Here is a 12,323-nt window from a genome sequence, read left to right on the forward strand (position 1 = left end):
TGTACTCACAGTTCTTGAGGTCGTTGCACTAACATGCATTAATCCTGTTTGTAAAAAGTTTGCATTCTTTTTTTAGTCATGCTGCACAGCATGCAGAATCGTAGTTCCCCAAGCAGGGATGGAATTTGTGCACCCTGCAGTGGAAGCGTGGAGATCTAACCACTGGTCTCCCAGCCAAGTCTCAAAAGTGCATTTTTCTCTGCTCATCCATGCAATTGTCTGGGGGGCTTGTTGTGCCATGCCCTGTGCTGAGTTCTGGGACTATAAAAATGAAGGAAACCATTTGTTCTAATGGAAGGAGTTTGGACCTTAGATGGGAGAGACCTATAAATGAACAGAAAATCAAATCATTGTAGGAACTTGCTCAGTGGCTGTCTTGTTCAATTGAAAAGGAGGGCAAGAGGCCTGGTTGGTCTCATCTTCTGTTATCACTAGCACCTAATTCCTAGTGGCACCCAGTAAATATTTGTTATCCTTGGATAAGGAAATGGCAACCCACTTCAGTATTCTTGCTTGAAAATCCCCATGGACAGAGGAGACTGGTGGGCTATAGTCCATTGGGTGACAAAGAGTCCGACTAGACTTAGGGATTGAGCAGCAATATGAGTAAATGATAAAACATTTACACAGAGGGAGCTATGGGTGCGCCCATACAAGGGACATGGGCCTAGTTTTATGTGTGTCTGGAGGTTGGTGTTAGTGTCAAGTCAGAAGTATCAGAGAAAAAAACCTTTGACCATGAGATATGAAATGAGTCCTGGGAGATAAAGGAAATTAGGTAAAAGTAGGGTTGGGGTTGCCTAGGAGTTCCCAAGATTGAATTTCAAGTAGTTCCCAGACACCAAGAAGAGTCCAGTCTGTAGCAGTAAGCGGCAGAGATGACTGAAGGGGCTTGCAGGCGGCATCATTTATATATTTCCATTTTTAGTCTCTATAACTATGCCAATTAAAAAGCAAACCAACAAACGTCCGTCGACCCCTACGACACTGGTAGCTCATGGACTCCTAAGCTCACACCGGCTTGTTACCCAGGAGCTCAGCGTGATGGCGGGGATCGACGAGCGGCTCCCCAGTTAAGGCCATGAATGAATGAATGAGCTGAAGAATCACAGCAGTGTGAGCACCCGCGCAGTGACTGAGTCTTCTGGACCGTAGGGAAGTCGGGGAGCCCCTGCCAGGCTGAGCAGGGACTCAAGAGTTTAACGAGTGGTGTGAGGCGAGTCTGGAAAGCGTCACATCTCAGAAATAAAACCAGAGGCACGACTGTGGGCAGAGTTTCAACGCGCCTTCCTAGCGGGAAGGTGAAGCAACAGGAGTAAAAGCGCTCGAGAGTTGACGGGGGCTGGCAATTTCCGACAAGCGATACGGGAAAGCGGCTGGGTGTTGAGCTACGCGGTACCCAGGCGATCCAGGGATAGGAGCCGACAGCTGGGCTTCGTGCCAACCGGGGAGAGCGGCCCAGAGACCGCCGGCGCCGAGGGCCGGAACGCTGGACACCGCCTCCCGGGCCCCGCCGGACGCGGTTTCCGGTCGCACCGGCGTGCGCCCCGCAGCGGTGGAGCGAGCATCTCCAGTCGCGCAGGGCGTGGCCCGGCCGTCCCGCCTCCAGAGGAGGCTGGACAGTCCCGCGGCACAGCAGGAGGCCTCTCCTCAGCAGACGCCCACAGAGGGCAGCGGCCTCCAGAGGCGCGGATGCGAGCCCCGCCCGCCGTCGGGTCACAGCCTCCGGGACGCACGCTTCTCTCCCGTCAGCTGAAGGGAAGCGGACCGAACGCCGGCGAGGTGAGCTCCTAGGAACTCTCCAGGCCTCCCGCGAACTTCCGGGAGACACCGCCCCCACCCCACCGCCTGGAGCCCCGCCTCTGCTCTGATTGGCTACCCGCGTGCCCGCTGCACCGCCCTGGCCGGTGATTGGCTCTGAGGCGCAGTCTGTCAGCCGCCTCCCTCGGGAATCTGGGTCGCCAGGGGAAGCGTTCGTTACTCGGGGACGGCTTGGGAAGAGGTTGGTGGGGCCCTTTGAGCTGGTTTGTTTATTGTTCTGGGGACCCTATCCCCGGCGCGCGCTTCCGTCGCAACGGCCAGGACAGGAGCCGGTATCGGAGGCGGAGGGCAGGGGTGGCGAGAAAGTGAAGGTTGAGAAGTGAGTCCGAGGCCCCCAAGCCCGGCCGCCTCCGAGAAGGAGCCGTGTGGGAAGGAAGGGCCTGAGAGGAGCTATCACTCTGGGAGAGGCCTAGTTTCTGCTGCGGGGGAGGGCGGCGGGGGTTCATGACCTAGTTGTCGGGCATCTCATTTTCTAGGTGAGTTTCTCCACAGAATTTACTGGAGATTTTTGCCTCGGCTTTGCAGCCGAGTTTGGAGACGGCCAGCCCGTTTCCTCGCCTTCCCAGAGGCCTTAGACTAAATTCATTCACTCTCTTTTACCGCTTCAGATGAGCAGCCGTCAAAAAAAGCACAAACAATGGAAAGACGGATACCACTGCGTATGTTAAAAGCATGTTGAAAGGAAAATAAGGTATTCACTTGGATTTAATTGTGTTTAATTGTACGAGAGAATTACCTTTTTGAGGAGAAGCTCAAAAGTTTTAAACAATACTAATTTAGTTTGGTCTTGTGACAGGTTTCAAATTTTTTTAATCGTTTAATATACAAAAGTCACATTACTGCCGTACCTACCAAATACGCTCTTTGCTAATGATGGGCTAGTCCTGACCATGCTGAACATGAAAAGAAATAGGGAACTTTTGATAATGTTCATTTGCATATGATTACATGGTGCTACAGACCTTTTAAAAATGACGTTATCACTGTTAAAAAAAAAACTTGTAATTTAATGTTAGACTGTGTGTGAGATTGGATAGTAGCTAATTCTTAAAATAAGTTACACTCGTAGGCTAATTTCACTTTGTTTTTAAAGTACAAATTCGTTGTTTGTTGCTCAGTTGCTCAGTCATGTCGGACTCTTCTGTGACCCCGTGGACTGTAGCCCACCAGGTTCCTCTGTCCATGAGGTTTCCCAGGCTAGAATACTGGAGTGGGTTGCCTTTCCCCACCCAGCGATCGCATTGGAGTCTCCTGCAGTGGTAGGCAGTTCTTTACCACTGAGCCACCGGGGAAACCCAAAATATCAATAGTTTGCTTGCTAGACACTGAGTCATTGTTATAACAGTTGCTTCACTACCCCCCTAGTCATTTGACCCTCTAGCTTCTATTAAGTTATATGCTGTCTTATACATATCTGTTAGTGACATACTGGAAATTGTCAAGGAATGGTTTATTTATTTATTTATTATTTTTTTTCTATTTATTTTTATTAGTTGGAGGCTAATTACTTCACATTATTGTAGTGGTTTTTGTCATACATTGACATGAATCAGCCATGGAGTTACATGTATTCCCAATCCCGATCCCCCCTCCCACCTCCCTCTCCACCCCATCCCCGTGGGTCTTCCCAGTGCACCAGGCCCGGGCACTTGTCTCATGCATCCAACCTGGGCTGGTGATCTGTTTCACCCTAGATAGTATACATGTTTCGGTGCTGTTCTCTCGAAACATCCCACCCTCGCCTTCTCCCACAGAGTCCAAAAGTCTGTTCTGTACATCTGTGTCTCTTTTTCTGTTTTGCATATAGGGTTATCGTTACCATCTTTCTAAATTCCATATGTATGTGTTAGTATGCTGTATTGGTCTTTATCTCTCTGGCTTACTTCACTCTGTATAATGGGCTCCAGTTTCACCCATCTCATTAGAACTGATTCAAATGAATCCTTTTTAATGGCTGAGTAATATTCCATGGTGTATATGTACCAAGGAATGGTTTATTTCAGCCACATGTATGCATGCTAAGTTGCTTCAGTGATGTCTGACTCTGTGTGACCCTATGGACTGTAGCCCACCAGGCTCCTCTGTCCATGGGATTCTCCAGAACCCACACTCAGGAATACTGGAGTGGGTTGCCATGCCCTCCTCCAGGAACCTTCCTGACCCAGAGATTGAACCTGTGTCTCCTACATCTCCTGCATTGGCAGGCAGATTCTTTACCACTGGCATCACTCAGGAATCCCCATTTCAGCCACAGAACACCCAAATTAGCTCTTGAAGTTAGACCTGGGCCCTACCCTGGAAAATTCTGACCTGGATTGGGGATGAACTCTGGATATCTGTATTCTGATAAATTTCCTCAAGTGAGTTTGATATGCATTCCCAGTTGAGAACTGAAGCTTTAACGACTTAGATATGTTTAAGAAATTTTAAGATATTTATGAAATAAATAATTCCTCCCTTGATTTCCTTATGGTTTAAAAGTAAATTTCTCAGGAATGACATTTCAGGATAATCCAAAAGCAGTGTTTGCCTCAGCAAGGTCAGGGAGTTTGACTGGCACTCAGCAGCCTCTGGACTAACCACTCCAATCTTAGGAACAAGGTTCTTATGGAGAGGCACAAAAGCTCTGATGTGCTTGCAGGATCCCCAGAGCTGTGCATGTAGTATTGTCTCCTGTGAGGTGTAAGAGAGGTCAACTCCAGGTCTGTTCAGCTAACTTATTTTTACTTCAACAAAATGCAAAGAGGGTAATGTTACATTTATGAACTTTATTTTGGAAAGAAAACCCCTACTGGAAATAAATGTAAATGATACCCTCCCAATACCCAGTAGTCCTTTGCTTATTAAGTAAAGACTGCATAATTCAAGGTTAAAATCTGTATGCCAACATGAAGTATTCGGATATTTGGAATATATTAGACCAACTTTACAAGAGAGTCAAAGAGGTTAAAAAGTGAGATGATCACTTTGGTTTTCAAGTTTGAGAAATGTGTGGTGAAACCAAATCCATTCTAACTTCAAGGACAGCTTTTGGCAAAGCAGTAGGCCCAGTTGTGTTGTACTGCCTAGGAGCAGTTGGTATTGATACTTATTTTACATGTAAGATTTTCACTGCAAGACTTGGCATATGAAAGTATTTGAGTACTGGGCAGATTTTTAAAATGAAAATGAAAAAACCAAGTTAAACATGAAGCCATGTGTTTAGTCAGTCCATGACTAATACCTTGAATTTGTGTTTATTGTTTGAACAGAAAGCCAGGAGTCTCAGCATGAATCGATCTAGATCTCAATCAGATGATGGTGGTGAAGAAACCTCATCCCAAGACCAGCATCACCAAGAAAATGAGAGAAGGTGGCAGCAAGAGCGTCTTCACAGAGAAGAAGCCTATTACCAGTTTATCAACAATCTCAATGATGAAGATTACCGGCTGATGAGAGACCATAATCTTTTAGGCACTCCTGGTAAGGGATAGGTAAAAGAGAAAATACCTTTTTCAGCATTATTAAAAGTTTCAGCGTTAGGAGGGGTTTTTATCCCCATCTTCCCTGTTCCAAAATACACTGTACTGTTTTGGTGACTTCAAGAGCTTTGTAACATAACAACATAGAAAAATCACTGGCATACTTCTGTATGTCATAAGTAGGTTAATATTGGGGCTTCCCTGGTGGCTCAGCAGTAAAGACTCCACCTGCCAATGCAGGAGATTCACTTTGATCCTTGGTCAGGAAGATCCCTGGAGGAGGAAATGGCAGCCCAATCCAGTGTTCTTGCCTGGGAAATCCCAAGGCCAGAGGAGCCTAGTGGGCTACAGTCCATGGGCTTACAAGAGTCAGACATGACTTAGCGACTAAACAAGAATATTGAATATATAGCACTGTTATACAAGTGTCAAACAAACCAACTGGTTCATGTACATGATAGTGTTCAGTATTTACCTATGTGGTCCTGTTTCTCTTAAGTCATATTTGTACAAATACTATTCATTTCAAACCTGATTCTAACTCATTTGAGGTGTTACTGTTTATTTATTTAGTTGAACTAATAACTCCCCCAGAGTCAGACGTGCTCCATGATTTTTTTACAAATTAATTTCACAATGAACTGGTTGAAACTTGCAGGTTTGTATGTAATATATTTGTATGTTGCATATTTGCATACTATATATAGGATTACCCATATAATGAACTAGGTAGAATTCAAGTAAAGATCTGAAGTTTTCTCTAGAAATATGCCCCTCTTAATTTCTTTTTACCTCTGACAGAAACCTACAGAATTATAGCCTATGGGTTCCTAAGTATATCAGCTGGGAGCACTTTATTAATGATTCAAATTAAATCTTATTTTAATTTAAATAAAACATTAATAAATGAAACAACCAAAATGATGTGTATTTGCATCAGGTAAACAGTTTTTACTGTTTTCAGTTTACAGAAATGAAAACAGTAGAATGTCTTTCACAGATTGCTAAAGATTAGTCTGACCATAAGTTTTCATAAAACTTAGTAATTTAAAAATTTGGATTTCAGTGAGCATTTTTCTGTTTTTTAGGAGAAATAACATCAGAAGAATTACAACAGCGGTTAGATGGTGTCAAGGAACAAATAGCATCTCAGCCTGACTTGAGAAATGGGACAAATGCCAGAGGTACTATGGACTCCTTTCCATAAGGAACAGGTTTGAATGGAGTAATTGCAGACATGAGCTTCCAGGACCTTGTCTGACGTTGGTTTTTAGTGTTTTTCAGATTTAACGTGATACTCATTCAGGGAATATTTATAAATTATATGCTATGCAGTACAGTTTGACAGTACAGGACAGAGGTTGCATATAAAGATGTCTTATACACCCGTTGCCTTCAGGAGCTCCTGTGTATGAAGTAGTATATTAATTGCCAGCAGAATTCTTTTTAATTTTAGAATGCACGGACTAGTTTTTATGTTTAAATTAATATAACTAAGCTTAGCTTTTAAAAAGTTATACAGAACAACACAGAAAGACTGAGTCAGGGAAACCTGTTTGTTGCTTTGCTGTGTTTTTGTGTTTGTTATATCATTTTACTGAAAAGACACTAAGTCATGATAGAAGTTCTTAGAAACAAATTGCTTGTAAAAAAAAAATTCAAACTAAACAGAAGTGTATAGAATTAAAAGTAAAGCCAGCATTAAGGTCCACCCTACCACTTCCTTCCCCACAAGTATTTGTTAGTAGTAGTTTCACATATTATATCAAGATCATGGTATAAATTAGGGTGAAGACTATTAAAAACCCCAAGGGCATTGGCTCAGGAAGATACAAGTTTACTCCTCTTTCATGTTAACAGTCCAGGGCAGACACGCTTTACTCCATAAAGCCTCCTGGGACCCACCCAGCCAGCAGAGTGGTTCTACAACTGTGCTGTCCACACAGTGCAGTAGCTACTGGCCACATGGGCCTATTTCAATTTAATAAAACTGAAAACTCAGTTCCTCAAGTCATATTAGCCACATTTAGGCGTTTAATAGTCCCATGTGGCCAACGGCTTCTGTATCTGACAGCACAGAGACAGAGCACCTCTACTATTGCAGAAAGGTTTACTGGACATCAACTGCTGCTGCTCTGGGGTGCGCCCTTCATGATCAAGCTAAGTCACCACCACATCTAGGTTCCAACTGGCAGTTCTAGGTCCAGAGGGAGGCGCAGGCACCTGCCTGAAAATGAGCTCTCTCTCTTCCAACTCCAGTTCTGTTGATGAGAACTCAGTCCTGTGAACACCCTGCTTGCCAGGCTGCTCCCAGGACCGTCAGTGCATTTACAGTGGAAGAAGGGACCACAGATTTTGTGAGATACAAGTGACCGCTTTCATGCATCATCATCACTACATCCTAGTAATTTAAGAAGTGGCATTTAGAATGAGTTAATGTTTACCTGCTCTTTACTCATATCTCTTTGCAAATTAAAATGGGAAGTGGATATTAACTCTTATTTTCTTTACATTGGTATAGGCAGATTGTACTGTATGAGTATAGCTGGTAAGACTGGTCCTTTGAGATATGTTTTAATGGAAAATGTACTCATCACAAATGAAATAGCTTATATTTTTAGACTATGGCTAAAGTTGCTTATTTTACTGATAATCAGCAGCTGATTAACAGGTTTAACTTTAATAAAGAACATTTTTTATGAGAGATTGCAGTAATGAAATAAAAGCAGTCCCATTTAATAGCTGTTTTTGAGTAGAAGAGACTTTAAGGGTAAAGTCTGTGTAGTTAATATGCATCACAATGCCTTTCAATGAGTTTTGTACTTTAATAACCCACTGGTTAAAAACAGAAAATGTAAGCTTCCCACAGTAGCACTGTCATAGTCAAAGAAGTTTATCAGGGGCACAGTTATTTCTAAATTGATTCATTCAGCAGTACTAACTGAGAGTCTGATTTCTACCAAATAGAATAGAGGTTGGGGATTTAACAGTGAACAAAATAAGACAAAACTTGTTTGTTTTCATGCAGCTCACATTCTAAATGAACAGAAAATGTATTTTATTGTATTATATATAATGGCTAACATTTATTGAGTGCTTTCTCAGATATTATATCATACCAGATGTTATATTAATCATATACCATGTCTTCTTTTATCCTCATGATGATTCCCTGACATCTATTCTATTATTATCTCAAATTTGCAGATAAGGATATAGCCATAGAGAACTGAATTAAATGCTTAAAATTTCCTTTCTTTACATAAAGACATATGGTTCTAATATTTTACTCATAAAGCCACAGTTCTTGAGCTATATGTTTTTGGCAGTTTCTAAGAAACAAGATTCTTAAGGTTACCAAAATACCTAGTTGTAAAAAACAGTTACCTTTCCCAAAAGGATTCTACAAATTCAAGTGAATTATCTATGTTTTGTTGCTATGTTTTATTAATATTGCCATATGAATAAAGCAGTTTAAATGTACAGTTTTGGTAATGGTTATAGTTTTCATTTGCCTTAATATTTTGCCAATAATAGGCCTATAGAAAGCAAGAGTTAAGATTTCTTCACCCCTCTGCACAAATAGTATTTAAAATTTTATAATGTTAATTCACACTGTGTATTCTAGTATGTTTGTAGTATACACCTTTCTTTTAGAAAGTTCATTTTCTTTTTGGCTGTTTTTCATTCATTCAAATGCACAGATGTTCTTAAATATAATTTAATAAAAACTATCTTACAAGCTTTCAATGAAAATCTAAAGATAGATTTCAGGAATTGATGTTAAGTTGATTTGGTTTGCTTTCCAGGCTCAGGAATCCCTCGAGAGAATTCGAATGAAGATTCTCTGCTGGAGTGGCTGAACACCTTTCTTCGCACAGGAAATGCAACTCGAAGTGGGCAGAATGGGAACCAGACCTGGAGAGCTGTGAGTCGAACCAACCCGCACAGTGGAGAGTTTCGGTTTAGTCTGGAAATCCACATCAACCACGAGAACAGAGGATTTGAAATGGATGGCGAAGACTCTGCGGGCATGCCCTTCTCAGATGTCAGCCAAGATCAGGCTGCAGATGGGCCCCAGAGACCAAGCAGTCCTGTGGCCAGGCGAACCAGGAGCCAGGCTGCAGGGAATCTAAGCCGCGGTGCCCGCATTCCCAGGATGCGCCTTGGCTCCGGGGGGCAGAGCTCAGCTGAAGGCTCTCTGTCTCCATTGGGAAGACTAAGAAATGGAATTGGGGGTGCATCTGTCAGTCCTGGACCTGGTGTTCCCCTCACTCATCTCAGCACCCCATCAGGTGGGAGTGAACTCAGGCAGAGGGAAGGGCAGCGGTTTGGAGCGGCCCATGTCTGGGAAAATGGGACCAGAACCAACGTCACAGTAAGGAATACAAACCAAAGACTAGAGCCCATAAGACTAAGGTCTACTTTCAGGAGTCGGAGCCGGTCGCCGATTCAGCGGCCCAGTGGCACAGTTTACCATAATTCACAAAGAGAGAGCCGGCCTTCCCAGCAGAGCACCAGGCGGTCTGTCAGGAGGAGAGGGGTAACCCGGGTCTTCCTGGAGCAGGACCCAGAAGGCAGAGGGGCCGCGTCCTCGTTCTTCTCCAACTCCAGGCTCGTGTCCAGAATCACGGTGGAAGAGGAAGAGGAGGAGGAGCTCAGCAGGCTGCCCGCGGCTGTGCGGCGACACCCGACCATCACCCTGGACCTGCAGGTGAGGAGGATTCGTCCCGGAGAGAGCAGCGACCGCGACAGCATCGCCAACAGGACTCGGTCTCGGGTAGGGCTGGCGGAGAACCGGATCTCCTTGGAGAGAAACAGCGGGGGCTTCCACCGCAGCATCTCACGCCAGGAGCGCTCGGGGATGCGCACCTACGTGAGCACCATCACCGTGCCGCTGCGCAGAGTGGCTGAGCACGAGCTCGTCGAGCCGTCCTCCGCGGCGCTGCGATCAATCCTAAGGCAGATTATGACTGGCTTTGGTGAGCTGAGTTCTCTCATGGAGGCCGAGTCAGAGTCAGAGGCGCAGAGTGATGGGCCGTACGGGCCGGCGCTGCGCTCAGACGCCGGTTCCCCCGGTGGGGCCACCGGCCCTCTCTTGGGAGGAGCCCCCTGGGGCCGACTGGCCCGCGTGGAGCTCACCCCGCCTCATACACTAGCCAGCGACCCCATGGCGGGCCGGGCTGCGCGGAGTTCAGGTAACTTAGTGGAGACGGGAACACTACCCATTCTTCGCCTCGCTCACTTCTTCCTGCTTAACGAGGGGGACGATGACGACCCTACGCGTGGTTTAACCAAAGAGCAGATCGACAATCTCTCCACCCGGAACTACGAGCACAGCGGTGCGGACGGCGAGCCGGGCAAGGCCTGCAGTGTGTGCATCAGCGACTACGTGGCCGGAAACAAGCTCAGGCAGTTACCCTGCATGCACGAGTTCCACATCCACTGCATCGACCGGTGGCTCTCCGAGAACTGCACCTGCCCCGTCTGCCGGCAACCTGTCTTAGGGTCCGGCCTAGCCAACAGTGGGTGACGCCCTAAGTCCCTCAGAAGCACACCGCCGTGGAGCTGTGTTCAGGCATTGTTTTCTTGAATCATTTGTGATGCGCTTACCAGGATGAAAAATAGCAGATAATTATAGTTTGAACTATTTCTTTTGTGTGCTTTTTTAACTTGTTAAAAAGAGTAAATTTATAGAAAGTTTAAAATGCAAATGTTAAATTATCCTAAAGTACAGAATAGTTAATATTGCTAGAACCAAATATTTTTATTTTGGTAATTTTGTTCATGCTAAGCACTTTTGTATCTGCACAGTTCGGTAGGTTACAAGTCAGTATTTGTCCGAAAAGTCCTGCAGGGTTTTGCTTGGACTTTCAGGTCCCATAGGCTTCATACTGTGTCCAGACGTTGGTGTCTAAATAAGCCTTCCTTTAACTTTTCATTTTAAGGACAGTGTCTTCATGAAAGAGTCCCTGGCTGAATGTTTGCTCAATGCACTTAAGTTACTTGAAATGTTAAATTTATTATGCAGCACTTAAATTTAATATGTGTATATATAGGTATATAATTTTAAGGTTAAAATATTCAGTCTGAAAACTACTGGTTTGTTTCTTATTTTAAGCTGTTGGGCTATTACTGCATATGGCACAATATTTAATATTTGCCAGATCATCTCTGGGAGGAAGTGGATTAAGATATTTAAAAATAGAGATAATTTATGAAGCGTTTCTGACAATCTGACTTACTAGACAGCAAGCAATATATAACACTGAACAAGTATTTTTTTTCAGAAATGGAACATGGACATTTTAGAGCATAGAGGTTATTTGAGTTCTGCCTTTTCATGACTTTTTTGAAAGTGCAAACCATTTTTTGGATTAAATTAAGTAAAATGTACAACATGCATGGTTTCTCAAATTTAGTTTAAAATCTTAAAAAAAAAAACTGTAAAGAATCAAATGCATAGATACTATGTTAAGTTTACTTGGAGGCCAAAAAAACTCTAAATAAAACAATGACAACAAAAGTTAAGAGAATGTAGAATTTATACAAACACAAAGTATGCATTGAAGATCTGTTTCTATCAATAAATATTAAAACATGTCAACTATTCTCTGTTGGTCCACTGTGGTTTATTCACTGAAAGAAGTAGATATTTCGCATCAGCTGGATGCCAGGCACTGTTACAGGTGTCAAGGATTCCATAGAGGAGAGACAGAGTCCCTCTCACGCGAAAGACATATTTGCTCTTAGAAATGGAAACTTGGTTAATAAAATGAGTTACTGTTCTGACTTTCATGTTTGTTCATATCATTAATAAATGACAGTTTCCTGTGGTGACACTGCTTGGACAAAATCACAAGAACAAGTACCTCAAGGCCAATTCTGTGAGATTGAGGTATATCTCAAGACTTTGTTTTCCTTTCCAGTTAGCGATTAAATGCATTTTGTTCAGTAAGATACATGAACAGACGTTAGGAAGAGTATTTCACAGCTGGAGTGAAAAGTTTATGTAAAGGTGGTAACTTTGGAGTAAATGGT

The 12,323-nt window shown here is 43.7% G+C and overlaps 1 protein-coding gene across 4 annotated transcripts; it reads left to right on the top strand.

Annotated features, from left to right (window-relative positions):
- Positions 1 to 1,581: 1,581 nt before the first annotated feature.
- Positions 1,582 to 11,894, top strand: RNF6 (ring finger protein 6). Of its 4 annotated transcripts, none has more exons than XM_043478081.1 (5): positions 1,582 to 1,782; positions 2,430 to 2,512; positions 5,073 to 5,283; positions 6,371 to 6,466; positions 9,092 to 11,894. In XM_043478081.1, the coding sequence occupies exons 3-5, from the start codon at positions 5,091 to 5,093 to the stop codon at positions 10,813 to 10,815; spliced, it is 2,013 nt and encodes a 670-aa protein (XP_043334016.1). In that variant the 5' UTR covers positions 1,582 to 1,782; positions 2,430 to 2,512; positions 5,073 to 5,090; the 3' UTR covers positions 10,816 to 11,894. The 4 variants fall into 4 exon arrangements, with proteins under 4 accessions (XP_043334016.1, XP_043334015.1, XP_043334019.1 ...); XM_043478080.1 differs by lacking the exon at positions 1,582 to 1,782 and adding an exon at positions 1,929 to 2,002; XM_043478084.1 differs by lacking the exon at positions 1,582 to 1,782 and adding an exon at positions 2,003 to 2,140.
- The last annotated feature ends 429 nt before the right edge of the window (positions 11,895 to 12,323 follow it).

Source organism: Cervus canadensis, chromosome 9, assembly GCF_019320065.1.
Source record: "Cervus canadensis isolate Bull #8, Minnesota chromosome 9, ASM1932006v1, whole genome shotgun sequence".
Lineage (NCBI taxonomy): Eukaryota > Metazoa > Chordata > Mammalia > Artiodactyla > Cervidae > Cervus > Cervus canadensis.

Bases quoted from the DNA above. Each gene is read 5' to 3' on its own strand.
- RNF6 (XM_043478081.1), top strand. From the start codon at position 5,091: ATGAATCGATCTAGATCTCAATCAGATGATGGTGGTGAAGAAACCTCA. The intron at 5,284-6,370 runs GTAAGGGATAGG...TCTGTTTTTTAG, and splicing joins TAATCTTTTAGGCACTCCTG to GAGAAATAACATCAGAAGAA. The intron at 6,467-9,091 runs GTACTATGGACT...TTTGCTTTCCAG, and splicing joins AAATGGGACAAATGCCAGAG to GCTCAGGAATCCCTCGAGAG.